The following is a 16,781-nucleotide window of genomic DNA, read 5'->3' on the forward strand; positions in this document are numbered from 1 at the left end:
TTCATATGCAAGTACTCACACATGGGCACAGACAGGCATGGGCAAGGGTAGCACCACAGCCCTGCCTGAATAGTGAAAAACCAGAAACAGCCTCAATGCCTACTGATAGTGGCATTGTTAAATTACAGAACATGTTTGTTTTAATAACAGGCAGCAAGTTTTTAAGAATGAGGAACAGCTATATGCTCTATACTGTGGTGCCATTTGTGTTTCACAAAACACAAGACTAAATTTCTCTATTTACAATTACATATGAAAATACCTAGAATAGCCTCCACCCAGAACTTTCATTTTATTTATCATTCACTGGAGATGGATTTGTTGAGCACGTGCTGTGTGTAAGGAGTTATCCCTAGGTGCTAGGAATAGAGTGGTGGGCAAAGTAGGAGAAGCTGCATGCCATTGTAGAGCTTCTGCCCTCAGAGGAGGAAGCTAACCATGAGTACTACAAGGGAATACTGTGTAGGTCAGGTGGTGAAAGGTACCAGGAAGAGAAGTAAAGCACGGGTAAGAGGGCACTTGAAGCTCGAGTGTCCAGTGGCGCTTTATGCAGTCCCAGGCACATCCTGTAAAAGTGCACTGTTCGGTACTGTAGCCGCCAGCCACCTATAGCTGTTGAGCATTTGAACTGTGACTAGTGCAGTTGAGGAGCTGGATTTTTAATTTTATTTCATTTTAATTTACATTTAAATTGCCACACACGGTAGACAGTATAGTGACATGGGATGATCAGAGAAGACCTCACTTAACAAAGGGACATTTGAGCTGCAACCAGGGAGCTAATCATGTATTTCAGGCAGAGTGAACAGCAGGACTTTGGGGGCAGTCAGAGGCAGAAAAGACGAAGGTAAGAGTGGAAGGAGATGAAGCCAGTGAAACAGACAGGGACCCACCATAGAAGGACTTGCTGGCTAGTGAAAGACATTGCTTATTCTCTACGTGAGGTGGGAAGCCATTGCAAAGCTTTGAGCAGACAAGTGTTGTGATCTGAATTTTTAAAGGGGTGCTGGAACTGTTCTGATGTTAAACTATAGGAGTGAGTGCAGAAACACGAAGTCCAGAGGCTACTCCGTCACCCAGGCTGGAGGTGATGGTGGGTTACTCTCCACTTAGGAGGGCAGTGATGGAGGTGTTCAGAAGAGGTCAGATGTGTTGCTCGTATTCACTGATGGATCAGATGAGGGGCCTGAGAGAAAGGGAGGAATCAGGATTTGGGCCTCAGCAAACAAGATAGCACTAGGGAAAGGGAACATTGGGAAGGGAATTCAGGAGTTGTGTTTTGGACATACTAAGTGCCTGTGGATATAAAGAACAAAGTCCTGACCATGAATGACACTGAAACAGCAATGGCAGCTAAAAGATTTCTTCCTAAAGAATTGGATAAAAGAGGAGTGTTCATCGATGGTGTTAGAGTCATTCTCTTTATTTAGAGGCAAAACAGGTGATCTGTCTTGACCTTTTTAACATGAAGGTTTTTATATGTGCTTAATTATGCGTGGCTCTTAGATTTGAGTGATTATTTCTTATTTCCCTTCCATAGAATGGCTCCTGAGCGAGTGGCGTCCCTGTCACGAGTTTGTGTCCCACTTATTACCCTGCCAGATGTTGACCCCCTAGTGGAGGCTCTGCTCATCTGTCACGGACGTGAACCTCAGGAAATCCTCCAGCCAGAGTTCTTTGAGGCTGTAAATGAGGCCATTTTGCTGTAAGTGGTGTTCATATTTCTTGTCATCCTGCGTCGTTTTTCCTTTTCTTAGAAGGCTGTGGTGTGTTGGAAAGACTGTACGACAGCAGTGTCCAAACGTTTTTGTCTCAGTACCCTTTATACTGTTAAAAATTACTGAGTATCCCGGCCAGCTATTGGTGGCTTACACCTGTAATCCCAGCACTTTGGGAGGCCAAGGCGGGTGGATCACCTGAGGTCAGGAGTTTGAGACCAGCCTGGCCAACATGGTGAAACCCCGTCTCTACTAAAAATACAAAAATTAGCCAAGCATGGTGGCGTGTGCTTGTAATCCCAGCTACTAGGGGGGCTGAGTCAGGAGGATTACTTCCACCTGGGTGGCGGAGATTGCAGTGAGCTGAGATCGTGCCACTGCACTCCGGCCTGGGCAACAGAGCGAGACTCCATCTCAAAAAAAAAAAAAAAAAAAAAAAAAATTACTGAGGATCCCAAAGCATCTTTTTTTTTATTTTTAACGTTTTAGGTTTGGGGGTACATGTGAAGGTTTTTTACATAGGTAAACACATGTCATAGGGTTTTATTGTACACATTATTTCATCACTCAGGTATTAAGCTCAGTTCCCAATAGTTACCTTTTCTGCTCCTCTCCCTCCTCCTACCCTTGCTCAGGTAGGCCCCAGCGACTATTGTTTCCTTCTTTGTGTTCATACATTCCCAAGAGTTTTAAAAATCTGTTAAACCCTTATTAATATTTATCATATTTGAAACTAAATTTTTAAAAATGTGTTTCTTAAAAAAAAAGTTTTATTACACGTTACACAAATAGCATATTTTTATGAAAAACAATGCTCTTTTCCAAGGCAAAAACAAAAAATGTTTGACAAGAGCAGCATTGTGTTTACATTTTTGCAAGTCTCATTTTCTACCCTAAGACTGCTGAATTCTCATATCTGCTTCTGGTGGGACGTGTTGTTTTGGTTGAAGCGTATGAAGAAAATCCAGCCCCACATAGATAGTAATTGGGAAAGGCGGGAATATTCTAGTAGCCATTGCAGATCATTGTGGATAATTCTGCTTTGATAGCTCACCAAAATTTGAAAATGGTCATTTTTTAAAGGGTAGTTGCAATGTGGAATCTGAAATTATGTCAGTTAACTTTCCATACTCTGTTACATTAAAACCCATTGGTCTGTCTTGTACTTTCAATGGGTCTTTTTTGCCTACACACATAATTTTGTAGCATTATGCATGGTTCATTTGGAAAATCTTCATTCATTGAGTTATGTATATCTTCCAAACATTGACATATTTCATTATGCAGCATCAAAACCTATAGTCATTACTGCCACCATGGAGCTCATCAGAAATGACTTTAAGTATTGGGAAGCTGTCAAGCTTATGTTGGTGGACATAGATTTTCCAAAATTCTAATTTCTGCTTAAAAGCTAAAATTTATCATGGGCTACAAACACTGTCAGTCGTTTTCCTTAGGGGACTGAGTCACTTTGCTAATTATTGGGAAAGTATGTGCCTAATCCCAAAATGTGACTAACCACTGCCTGTCTGCTAGTCATTCTTTCAGGTCAATTTCCATGACAAAAAGTGGTCAGGTGAGCCCACCGCTGAAAGAGTTGTGCAGGTGTACAAGTGGAGTGCTTTTCTCCAGGCAACCGTCGTTTTTTGTTATGAAGCAGAAGTGCTTTATGCACACTTTCCTTTTCACCATACAGAATTCTTTTTTAAAAGTATCCTTGAGGGCAACAGTTTAATGAAATCAGTATGTTAAACTGCTTCATCAACATTCGTATGTGAAAATGCAGTGTTTCGACTGTGTGTGTGTGGTGGTGAAGAGTAGCGTGAGGGCTGTCTCCGCTCTGATTCCCACTGAGACGCAGCTGTGTTGCTCACTGTTGCTTTTGCGCTATCAGTGCAAATGTCAACACGGTTGTTCCAGGAAAAACCAGGAGATTCAAAATAGTTATTCAGTACTTTAAGTATTTCCCTACCACTTGGGTGTGTGGCCAACTTTCATAAAAAAGAGCTTCCGTGCTTAGTTGGTGCTAATACCAGACAACTACAAGCAATACAGTAAGTCCAGAGATTCTATTGTAAGGCAGTACAGTTTTGTTGGTGACATATTAATTTATCACATCTGCATTTAAATTAATTTTTTTTCTTTAGACTCTGAATGATTGGTCTCAAACGGATGTGGCAGTTAACTTGCACCATAACAGTATTTGAAATATTGTTGCATAAGACACAATAAGGTAAATCGTTAACATCTGTAAAGGCAAGGGAAAAATAACTTTCCTCACATTTTTTGCCTTTATTTACAGTTTAACCCACTTTCTCTGGAGCAGATTTCTCCATCTCATGAGTCAGAGAATTCTCTGATGTGTCAGTTTCATCTTTTATTTTCTTTTCTTTTTTGAGACAGAGTTTCGCTCTTGTTGCCCAGGCTGGAGTACAGTGGCGTGATCTCGGCTCACTGCAACCTCTGCCTTCCGGGTTCAAGCAATTCTCCTGCCTCAGCCTCCCGAGTAGCTGGGATTACAGGCATGCACCACCACGCCTGGCTAATTTTGTATTTTTAGTAGAGACAGGGTTCTCTCTATGTTGGTCAGGCTGGTCTCGAACTCCTGACCTCAGGTGATCCACCTGCCTCGGCCTCCCAAAGTGCTGGGATTACAGGCATGAGCCACTGCACCGGCCAGTTTCATCTTTTCTTGATGAAACAGCTGTAGGATGAGAAATTGAATCTTTTAATCCTCATTTTTAAAGCCAATGATCCATTCTTAAATACAAGAAAATACATTATAAATAAATGTAACTTTTCAAATAGAATATTGTAAAATTCCAAAATAACAATCTAAAATGTGTATTAAAATATATAAGTAAAATATACACTGTATATATACATAAAAATATATATCTAATAAAATTATCTAAAATAACTTAGGTAAAATTTAAAAATTAGAAAAGTTTTCAAAATTAAAAAATATATATTACTACAACCCAACAAAGTGTACTTATTTCTTCTTATGTTTCCATGTAGGCCCAAGAAAAATATGAGAATTTTTTAAATAATCATTTTTTCTTTCAACTCATCTCAGTTCTTCCCTCCCTCTCTGGAAAGGGTTCTTTGGACCCCACTTTGAAAACTGTTGCATGGCCTCTGGCTACTGCTGTAGTCATGACTCCAAGTTACTCCAAGCCACTGCAGAGTGGCTCTGTCTGCAGTGTTTGAAAACACTGTGAATCCACTGTGTGGTGTAATTTGCAGAGCCCTCTCAGTCTCAGATAATGAGATCCAAAGAATTCACATTTCCGAATTCAAGGTATACATGCAATGTGATTTTAAAATGATACTTACTGCTTATAAACCTGACATTTTGTTAAGAATACTGTGGTTTTTAAATCATTTTATTAATACTATTTATGTTTTCAATTTTTTTTTTTTTTTTTTTTGAGATGGAGTCTCACTCTGTCACATAGGCTGGAGTGCAGTGGTGCGGTCTTGGCTTACTGTAGTCTCAAACTCCCAGGCTCAGGCGATCCTCCCACCTCAGCCTCCTGAGTAGCTGGGACCACAGGTGTGTGCTACCATGCCTGGCTAATTTTTTGTATTTTTGGTAGAGACGGCATTTCACCATGTTGCTTAGGCTGGTCTTGAACTCCTGGGCTCAAGGAGTCCGCCTGTCTTGGCCTCCCAAAATGTTAGTATTATAGGCATGAGCCACTGTGACAGGCCCAATTCTTTATTTAAATACTTTCAGTGAGAAATTGGAGAATTGTTACATATGTAGACCCTTCCTTGCTATACAATGCATTTTAAAAAAACAAAACTACAATACCATTATTACATCTTAAAATTGACATTAGTTCCTTATCAGCATCACGTATCTAGTCAGGAATTAAATTATCCTGATTGTCTTAGAATTTTTCTTCCAGTTGGTTTGTTAGAATCAGAGTTCAAATCAAAAAAAAAAAAAAGAATCAGAGTTCAAATCTACACATTGCCTTTGGTTTATAGGTTCTTTTAAGTCTCTTTCAATCCCTCTTTGTTTTTTGTTTTGAAATCATTTGTTGAAATAAAGGTGGTAAAGCATGTCTGCCCTCTTGAGTGTGATAAAGGGTGTGCGCCTCTGGAGCACAGTCCTGCGGGCTTAGCTGGCTCCCTTGTCACATTCTCAGTTCTCACACAGTCAGGCCTGTTTTGTTACCTTCTGTTCTGGTTCTGTGGTCTCTTGTATGTGCGTACGGCAGTATCACTGCTTTAGTGCTGGCATCAACTGTTCAATACAAAATAAGGATCATTCTCTTTGATTTCTCTTCTTTACCAGGGTTGTTTTTAGTTTGTTTTGCTATCATTGCTTGTCTTATATTCCAAATAAACTTTGAAACCAATTTTTCTAGTTGCAGGGAAGACACCCAGTGTTGCTGGGGGAAGACTCCTATAAGTATATAGATTATTGAGAGAGCTGGCATTTTCATGATGTTAAGGCTGTCTGTCCGCCTGTTCAAGAACACATACGTTTTACCATTTGTTCAGCTTTTGTGATCTGAAGGGAGTGTTGTATATATTTTTCACACATTGGATTTACACATTTCTTGTTCCTAATGTTTTGTTGTATTTGTGTTTTGAATGTTTTCACTGTCATAAATGGATCTTCTCCTCCATCTTCAAATAGATTTTCATTATGTTGTTGCGTTTGGAAAACAAACAGGCTCAAAACCACCATTGTTCTTACAGTTTAGAGTATTTCCATTTTTTAAATCTATAACTCTTAAAAATTAGGATACATATTTTAATTTCAGTTTATATGAAAGGTTATAATCCAGGATTTTGTGAAAGTGAGATGTAAAAAGAGAAATAGAAGATTAAGTCACTTGATATTTCGAAAAATGGTCAAAATGCAGGTTTCATGGCTAAAAAAATAAAATGGCCTTTTTTCTACCTACTCTAAACCTTCTGTCAAAATTCACCCAGTAAGTGGAGTGAGCTTCCTGAGGAGTCCGAGCGTTATGTTTGGTCCTTATGTGAGATACTGGGTAAAGGGTGCTGTGAACGTGTGGCGCGGCGCTTGATTCTTTCCTCACAGTGCCCAACACCCGCAATGGAGCACACGCTTCATGGCCCCACCGCAGATCACACCAACTGGCATTTTTACTCTCCACGGCGATTTTTCAAAATACTTACAAAGAATATTTAACTAAAATGCTCTTGCCTTTCACTGTGGCAGCTCCCTTCGTAATTTATCTAGGAATATACTTCACAGGAGAATATGGTCTCAGCCACCCCCGTGTCTAGCCTTACTCTTTCAGCAAGAGCTGAATTAAAGGGAATTTGGAGGTGAATACCCCTGGTCCTCTGTGAAACCCCAAAAGCTGTTTGAGAAATCACTGGCCAGGCGACGTGCTCAGAGAACAGCTACTCCTGCTCCAGCACAGTGCTCAGGGACGCTGAGGGCAGCGGCTCCCCAAGCAGGCCCACACTCCCTTGCTTGTAATTTTGCTTGTGATAGCACGTTCTCCCTCAACAACTCATAAAATTTATTTGGTTTGGAAAGTTATGTCTGCTAATCCATAAGGGACAGACTGTCCAGAAGTGCTGGGTGGTCTTCAGTGTGTCCAAATCCTGTGGCTTCAGCTCAGCAAGTTCCCCAAGCAGTGGCGTAAGAGCTGGAGTCTCTCCATGGACACTTTCCCGTAGACGGAACATCCCAGCCACATGTTGACACAGCGAGTCTGATCCATTCAATCAGTGCAAATTACCAGCCACGCCCAGCACCCCCTCCCCAGATATGCTGCGTGGTCATTTGGAAACCACACACTTTCTTTGACCAATGCACCCTACCCCATGTTTAGCCTTCCAACTATTTGCTTACCACAGTACACCAGTGGAATTTCATCTGTTTGACAACTGGCTGGTGTCTTTGGCCTTGGCTTCCAAATGCAGTCAGATATTTTCAGCAATGGGCTGCCTGTCTTTTAAACAGCAGATGCTTGCCCCTCTTTATGGTTTAGATAACCTAGAGGAACTTTTAAATTTCTTGGCCTAAATGTCAACTTCTCATGTCTGTCCCTGGGGTGCCATCATAGGCACCTGCAGGCTACAGATTGCATAAAACCTTCCTGGGCGGGCTGCTGAGGTCCTTTTGTAAGTCTGGAGTATAAGTAATTCAGCATGACATGTCCTCTGAGGTCATCCGAATCCACTGCTTCAAAAATACTGAGAAGCTTGAAGACTGGATGGAGAATTTGTTCTATATGCCTGAATGAATGAGACAGTGAACAAGTGAAAAAAAGAATGAAGGCATGACGGTGATCTCGTGATATAATAAGAAATGTGCTTTTGGTCTTCATCCAGGCTCCTAAAACCCTTGGAATTTCATGAGTGATGAGGTGAGAAGAACATCTGTTATTATTCATAAGTCCCTTTTCACTACACCTGAGTGTAGGCTAATGAAGTGACTCCTGGTGGGCCCCCAGATAGCCTCAGGAGGGGGGCTGGTAGCCAGAGGAACCAACCACACCTGACCCCCAGAGTTCGACCTGATCACTACTGGCCAGCGATTTAATCAGTCGTGCTTACAATGTGAGACCTCCATAAAAAACCTAAACTGCGGAGTTCAAATAGCTTCCAGGTTGGTGGTCACATCCAGGTGCCGGGAAGGTGACGTGCCTGGAGAGGGCCCGGAAGCTCTGAACCTTCCCCCACGCCTGGCCCTATGCATCTCTTCCATGTGGCTGTTCCTGAGTTTTATCTTTCAGAATAAATTGGTAATGGCAAGTAAAGTGTCTTCCTGAGTTCTGTGAGCCATTCTAGCAAATTATTAAACCTGAGGAGAGGATCATTGGAACCTCTGATTTTATAGCTAGTTGGTCAGAAGAATGAGAGGCCCAGACCTGTGATTGGCATCTGAAGTGGGGGCAGTCTCGTGGGACTGAGCCCTTAACCTGTGGGGTGTGTGCTAATGCCAGGTGGTGTCAGAATTGAATCACTGGACACTCAGTTGGTGTCTAGAGAGTTGGGAGCATTGGCTTGTGTGGAGGAAGAAAATCCACGCAGTGAGTGTGAGAAGCACTCTGTGAGTAAAAACAGCTCCTAGTAGTGGGAGTGACTGACATACCAGTCTCTGACCACTCTAACACTCGCAGCTCAGGGGTGGCTCTGAGTGTTAAATAGGGTGGCCATATGATTTAAATTCTAGACCATGCCACTTCTGAGAGTTAAAAGAGATCCCTTTTATAAGTATAGTGGGATAACAGAAATAAACTTACAAACTAGGACAAATACTTACACTAAGATTTAAATGGGTTGAATGACTGTAATATTCTTAGCACAATGCCTGGTATCCACAGTAAATACCCCATAACCATTGGCGTCTACAGCCACTCCACCCTAAATGTGCCCAGTCTTGCCTGATCTCAGAAGCTGAGGGGGGTTGGGCCTGGGGAGTAGCGGGTGCTATAGGCTTTAAAAAATAAAAATAAAAAATAAAAAGTCAGGCACAGTAGCACACACCTGTAATTCCAGCTACTCAGGAGGCCCAAGCAGGAGAATCACTTTGAGGCCAGGAGTTCAAGTCCAGCCTGGACAATGTAGCAAGACCCTGTCTCTGAAAAATAAAAATAACTGTTAGTGGCCAGGCACGGTGGCTCACACCTGTAATCGCAGCACTTTGGAAGGCTGAGGCGGGTGGATCACCTGAGGTCAGGAATTTAAGACCAGCCTGGCCAACATGGTAAAATCCCATCTCTACTAAAAATACAAAAATTAGCCAGGTGTGGTGGCGGGTGCCTGTAGTCCCAGCTACTCAGGAGGCTGAGGCAGGAGAATTGCTTGAAGCCGGGAGGCAGAGGTTGCAGTGAGCCGAGATCGTGCCATTGCACTCTAGCCTGGGTGACAAGAGCAAAACTCTGTCTCAAAAAAAAAAAAAAAAGAAAACCCCACAAACTGTTAGCATATTACTGTTACCATTATTGACTCTAGTAATTGTATTATTTTTGACAATGTGTAGTATTAGGTTTTTGCAAACTCATATTTTTCCCCCTAACAAAAGAATCGCTGAACTAAAACCAGATGTAAGCTTAATTCCCATTGCTGAAAGAGCTAATATGGCTTCCAACAATGCTTAATAAGAAAACAATTCATTATCTATCAGAAGAACCTAGTTTATGCTTCTTGACTAATTTATGTATTTATTTAGTTTACCCATCTGTTATGCTCTTGCATATCAAGTTACCCCAAAAAAGGAGCCTAACTAGAATTACTCTTGAGGAGCCACAGATTCTTTTGAATACCCTCAGCATTGCTCTAGCCATTTTACAAATCAGGAAAATGAGACCTCTGGAAATGAAAACGTAAATTACGAGAAAGGGCCGACCTACAATCAAGATACTGGGTTTATGTTTTTTTCAACTTAGATCTAAGAAAAATCCAGATTTAAATGTTGTCAAATCATATAGGTGAGTGTTTAAACAAAGAAAAGTCAGCATAATACCAAGGACAGAAAGGTGGCAAAGAATTAGCAGTAACTAAAACTCCCATTTCTATTAATATTGTTTATCCATGATTGAAACTGAGAGACTTCCTCACACCTTTTTTTTGAGACAGGGTCTCACTCTGTCACCCAGGCTAGGGTGCAGTGGTACAGTCATGGCTCACTGTAACCTCAACCTCCCAGGCTCAGGTGATTGTTTCACCTCAGCCTCCTGAGTGACTGGGACTACAGGCATGTGCCACCATGCCTTGCTAATTATTTTGTATTTCTGTTAGAGACTGGGTTTTGCCATGTTGCCCAGGCTGGTCTTGAACTCCTGGACTCAAGCAAACCACCCTCCTCGACCTCCCAAAGTGCTGAGACTACAGGCCTGAGACACTGTGCCCGGCCGCATCCTGTTTTTTTAACCTTAATAAGATACGGTCAGAGGCCGGGCGCAGTGGCTCACGCCTGTAATCCTAGCACTTTGGGAGGCTGAGGTGGGCAGATCACGAGGTCAGGAGATCGAGACCATCCTGGCTAACATGGTGAAACCCTGTCTCTACTAAAAACATTAAAAAAGTTAGCCGGGCGAAGTGGCAGGTGCTTGTAGTCCTAGCTACTCAGGAGGCTGAGGCAGGAGAATGGCGTGAACCTGGGAGGCAGAGCTTGCAGTGAGCCGAGGTCGTGCCACTGCACTCCAGCCTGGGCAACAGAGCAAGACTCCTTCTCAAAAAAAAAAAAAAAGATACAGTCACAAATTTAGTCACAGAAAACTTTACTTTTCTAATAAAAATCTGCTGATATTGACGTGTAATTGCCAGACATTCTGGTGTGTTTGGGTTTGGACATTTCTTCTGCTTGTTGGTGGCTGCCTTTTGAGAAGTGAGCTGCTCTGCACATGCAGATGATGATGATGGCAACTTTTGTCTGAATTATGATGCATTGCTTAGATCAGGCTGTCACCTAAATACAACTTTAGGATCAAACAGTGTTCTTTTCAGTTCCTTGGAATTAAGCAATTCCCCACAACAGTTAAATCCAAGTTTTGTGAGTTTCTCTGGCAACCCAAACACCCTTGATCTCTTTCTGGTTTGAAAAGGTGGACTGTTGCCAGTGCACCTTTGTCTTGGCTGAGGAAGCCCCGGCCTCCCCTCTACGGCTCAGACAGCTTTAGAACACAACCTCTCAGATGGGCCTCCCTCATCAAGAACCTTTCTTGTGAATTTAATTCTGCATTCTGGTTTTGTTTTGTTTTGTTTTTTTGTAGCTATAAAAATATTTGGAGCCAAAATTATTTAGTAAGCAGTTGGACCAATTTCTTTACCTGCTACCTCTTTTTGTAAAGGATGAGAAAACACAACTGCCTCACTAAACTGAGTATTTGGGGGAAACAAAGTAGAGTTTTCTAAATGTCAAGGAGGCATCTTTTGGAAGAGTCTGTTGGACAGGGGAGAGCGTCCTGTCCAGGCCTCCCTGCCTCATGGCAGACGCTGTCACTGTAAATCAGATTTCTAGGTGGAGCCCTGACTGGAAGTCTACTGCTCATTATTTTAAAGGAGAAAATAGTAATGTATTACACATAAATTCTAAATGTCCACCCTATTTCCTAAAACATAACTACGATACAGAAAACTCTCCCAATTATTAGGTAGGGATTTGGGGGAGTCAAGTTTTTATCTTACTCTGTTTTCTTGAATTCATGATTTTGGTCAATTCCAGGCAGGATGGATGGAACCAGTATAGAGAAGAAAAAGGACAACCTTAGCGTTTCTGTCACTAACACATTGAACAGAATGAAATTTTTTAGTCTCCCTAAAAACATTTTTTTCTTTTTTACTTTATTGGCCCTTTAAATTTTCCACAGAATGAATGAATATATATATATATATATATATATATATATATTTATATATTTATATATTTATATATATATATATATATATATTCATTTTATCAGGTCAAACAATACAGCACAAGGCATATACAGAAAATGTTCATTACCTCCTCCTTCTCACCCTGCAGTAATTCTGGTAGCCATACCTTATGCTTGTTAAACATAAAGTCCATATAAAGCCATTGTCTGCTCATTGTCAAAACAAAAGCAGCATTACACCATAGCCACATCACTCCAGAACCTGCTTTTTAACCAGCGTGTCTTAAATACCCCTCTCAGGACATGGATCCAGCTCATTTGAAATAGGGGTATACCCCGTGGCATGAGGCCCACACTCTGTTCCGCCGTCCCCGTGGGTGCACACTGCAGTGTTTATAGTTTTGTCCTTATCATATTTAAGGATTGCAGTAAATATCCTTAAACTGATGTTTCTGTTTCTGCCAGGGAAATTCACAGCAGTACGATGATTAACACAGAGGGGTGTGTGTCTTGCATTTTCTTCAGTGGCACCACATGACTGGCCATGTGAAGCCAGTGCCTGCCTGCCTGTGAGGAGGCACACCCTCTGCCTACCCCAGCACTGGGTGTTGTCACTCTTCTCAGCACCTACACGGAGAGGGTGAAACTGAGACCGCGTCAGTGCGTTTCCCTTCCTTTACTGTTAATTAGATGGGAGAGCTGCACATTTTTTTTTTTTTTTTTGAGACAGAGTCTCTCTCTGTCGCCCAGGCTGGAGTGCAGTGGCGCAGTCTCGGCTCACTGCAAGACCCGCCTCTCAGGTTCACGCCATTCTCCTGCCTCAGCCTCTCCGAGTAGCTGGGACTACAGGCGCCCACCACCACGCCCGGCTAATTTTTTGTATTTTTAGTAGAGACGGGGTTTCACTGTGGTCTCGATCTCTTGACCTCGTGATCCGCCCGCCTTGGCCTCCCAAAGTGCTGGGATTAGAGAGCTGCACATTTTTATAGGCCATTTGCAGCTCTTTTTCTGTGATTTGCTTGTTTATTTAAAGCCAGCCTGGTTCAGAGCACCATGTAGAATGCAAATATGTTGGCTCGGCCAAATTCTGTTAGGCAACATATCAAGATGATACTGCTTCGGCGATTCCTTCATTCAGGAGTGATTACAAAGAGTTAAGTTACTGAGGTTTTAGAGCAAAATCTATCCAAATATTAAACACGGGTCCATAAACGTAATCACTCACAGCAATTAGTAGGGTGTGCTCTGAATCAAGGCTCTAATAAAAAGACAGCTATTAACACACATCGTTTTCAAACTAGAGTGGGCGCATCACGCGCTTTACTGACTGGAGTGTGACTCGTGTGCTTGCGTGACTATGCTAAACAGAATAGGTCGGTTCTGCATTGGTTCATGTGAATTTGCTGCTGCTCCTGGCGGCCTGGCCCGAGTGCTGCAGCAGCTTCCCCACCACCACCTGGCGGGATGAATGACAAACACCATGCCATGGCTCTCGGCCAGGATGTGGTGCTGGCAGAAGACCTCTCATTGCAGTGAAACGCCTTTCCAATGATGTACAGATTCATGTTACATGGATCCTGAGAAAAGATAAGGCATGAGGAAAGCTGGTCAAAGTCAGCACTGCTGCTTGAGAAGGGAGGAGCCACTGAGAGGTGAACTCTCCTATTCAGAGCTTCCTGGCTCCATGAGAAGCTATGAGCACCCTCTCCACACCCAGGGGTGTTCTGCTTCCCCATGATTACTGGACAGGAACCCCTCCCCAGGGCTCCATTGATGCGGCTAGAATTGGCTGACCACCTGGATGGAAAAGCCTTTCCTCTTCACAAGGGGCATAAGCACAGGCACGGCGTCTGGCCCACCCAGTAAAGCTGCCCGCTGTTCTGCTGAGCCCAGGCCCGGCTTCTTGCACCCCTCCTCAGAGCCAACGTGGTCCTGTACTCACTCCAACCTCAGCCGCCCTGCTGCGAGTCCTGGTCCTCTCTGATTTCAGCTGCCTCTTCTGTGCGGGGAGGGGATGATTTTGTACCTGTTTTGTAGGGCTGTTATGAGGATTCAAGTGCAAGCGAAACAGCATCATTCCAGCCACTGCTCTTCAGCCTCTCCCACTCCTCTGCGCCTTGCCCGTTGGCAGCCTTTCAGGAGCACACTATGCCCCACCTCTGGGCCGCCGTCTGGGATCGCTCCGGTCACTGCCAGTCCTCTGAAGTCCTGTCTGCAGTCCTGGCTTCACCTCCACTCCTCTCCTCTGTCTGCCATGCGCTGCCGTCCAGGGCCTGCCTGGCACACCCAGGGTTCATTCACCCCTCTGTAGCACTGCTCAGAGGCACACTTCCTGCCCGAAGCCTGTGTCTTCTCATGCTCTGGTGACAGGGTCCTCTGCTTCTGCGCCTCCTGCCGTCTGCAGCTGCTCCTCCTCCCCTGCCTGCCTCCGCACTCAGAGCTTCCTCCCTTGGGGTTCTGACACCCAAATGTGTACCTTCAGCCCATTCCTCTCCCAGAGCTTCCACCTTGGATATTCAAGGACCTATTGAATATCTCTGCTTGGTTGTGCCTCAAGACACTCCAAATCCACACACCTCAAACTGATCTCTTAGTAAATCCTCCAGAAATCATTTCTTCCCTTCTTTTCATCTGAGTAAATGGCATGTCCAGTATTGAGGGGGTGTGGCACCATGGCAGGGCTTTGCCAAGTATGGGAGGTGGGGAGATGAGGAACGAGGCCTGCCCATGGGTCCTGGACAAATTGAAGCTCAGGGTGTGAACGTGAGATCAGAAGGCTCTGAGGTGAATGTGCCCTCCCTCCCTTCCCCTTGCCTTCTGCCAGCTCCTCCGCAGTCTCCCCGGGTCTTCAGCATCTTCCCTGCTGCTCTTGCCCCAGGGTCAACCCTGGACAAGGTCTGCAGGAGCTACACCAAGCAAGCAGAAAAAGTGAAACCTCTAGGAACTGCTCCCCATGTCCCCTGCTCTGTCCCTTCCTGTCCCTGGACTCAGTTGCTGGGCTTCACACCAGCTCTGCAGAGAAGTGGCCCAAAAGTCATGGTGAAGGGACAGGCCTTGAAGGGGTTGTTGGGTCAGGGGGAGCTTATGCCCCCACTTTAGTTTTCCTTATTAATAGCAGTAGCCTCTGTGGCAGCCAGAGAGTGGGAGGGGGTGACAGTGACTACTGGAAAGTCAGGCCTTGGGACACACATGCTGCCCTCTTTTCCCCACCTCAAGATTTGTGTACATTTGGCTTCATTTCTATTTGCTTGTTTTTCTTGGGGCAAGACAGGAGGGAGATTAATGAATAAAGACATCAAGTTTGAAAAGCACCCACTGGGAAGCACCCATTGTCTGGGATGTGCAGCTAAAGGGCAGGTGGCTCTTGGGGACAGCTCTACTGTATCCCAGAGCCAGCAATCGGGGCTCAGAGTCAGACACGTGCCCCTCATGCTCCTTCCAGGGAGGGGAAGTGGAGCCCCAGTTCACTGACACAAGAGGACCTTAATATATTTTACTTTATAAACAAATGTAGCTACACAAAATGGTTGTGTCTGGGGAGTACTGGGGCTCAGGCCTGTAATCCAAACATTTTGGGAGGCCAAGGCAGGAAGATTGTTTGAGGCCAGGAGTTCAAGACCAAACTGGGCAAAATAGCAAGACCCCCATCTTTACAAGAAAAAAAATAGCCAGATGTGGTGATGTGCACCTGTAGTCCCAGCTACTGGGGAGACTGATGCAGGAGGATCACTTGAGCCTAGGAGTTTGAGGTTACAGGGAACTTTGATCACACCATTGCACTCTAGCCTGGGTGAGAGAGCACGACTTTGCATCTTTTTTTTTTAAAGGAATCTTTGATCCCCAGTCCTGCTAACCTATCCAGTATCATACTTAAGGTCCAGTGCATCAACTAGGCCATAACCACCATATATGAAATTGGATTTTTTTCTTTTGAGACAGGGTCTTGCTCTTTTACCCAGGTTGGAGTGCAGTGACGTGAACACAGCTCACTACAGCCTCAGCCTCCTGGGCTCTAGCGATCCTCCTGCCTCAGCCTCTCAAGTAGCTGGGATTACAGGTGTGCTATCACCATGCCAGGCTAATTTTAAAAAATGAAATTTTTTTTTGTAGAGGCAGGGCCTCACTATTTGACCAGGCTGGTCTTGAACTCCTGGGCTCAAGTGATCCTTCCACCTCAGTCTCTCAAAGTGTTGGGATTATAGGTGTGAGCCACTGCATCTGGCCTTGAAATTGTTAGAAATATTTTCAACTTTCAAGCAACCGATTATAATTACAGTTATTGAATATTTATGTGCCAAGCACTGTGCTAATCACTGTACGTGTGTTGTTGCATTACAAGAACACTGTGAAGGAGATAGGCCCATTTTACAGATAAATAAACTGAGGTTAACTTCTCTGAGATCATACAGTTAGTAGGCAGTGGTGCTAGGACTGAAACCCAGGTCCGCGTCCCTATTGTGAGGCATGATTACACATGTTTGAACATGCCTATTTCTTCAGTTAGGGACTGGGCATCACAAGGCCTTTTCCATCCCGTTCTTTATCGCTCCCTCTTTCTTCCATCACTAGACATTTGCTTATTCTTTTTGAAAGCAATTTTTTTCCTGAGCATTTCTGATTTCTTAAGGTGAGTTGAAGTGGAAGCATATTCACATTATTTTGCAAATGAGCACTTGGTAAATATTCACTGATTCTATAAATTATTAACCACTGCTGTGACTATGATGAGAAGTCT

The 16,781-nt window shown here is 43.7% G+C and overlaps 1 protein-coding gene across 10 annotated transcripts in view; it reads left to right on the forward strand.

The window, feature by feature from the left end:
• Nucleotides 1-16,781, forward strand: part of FANCC (FA complementation group C) — a 226,300-nt gene that overhangs the window by 168,271 nt on the left and 41,248 nt on the right. For all 10 annotated transcript variants that reach the window (XR_008656597.2, XR_010120015.1, XM_055271845.2 and 7 more), the window contains one exon: nt 1,541-1,705. Coding sequence is in view for 8 of the 10 variants with exons in the window: in XM_055271845.2 (XP_055127820.1) it covers nt 1,541-1,705 (165 nt within the window). In the remaining 2 variants the exon portion in view is untranslated. The remainder of the gene's footprint in view (nt 1-1,540; nt 1,706-16,781) is intronic.

The sequence above is a fragment of the Symphalangus syndactylus genome, chromosome 3 (genome assembly GCF_028878055.3).
Source record: "Symphalangus syndactylus isolate Jambi chromosome 3, NHGRI_mSymSyn1-v2.1_pri, whole genome shotgun sequence".
Classification (NCBI taxonomy): Eukaryota; Metazoa; Chordata; class Mammalia; order Primates; family Hylobatidae; genus Symphalangus; species Symphalangus syndactylus.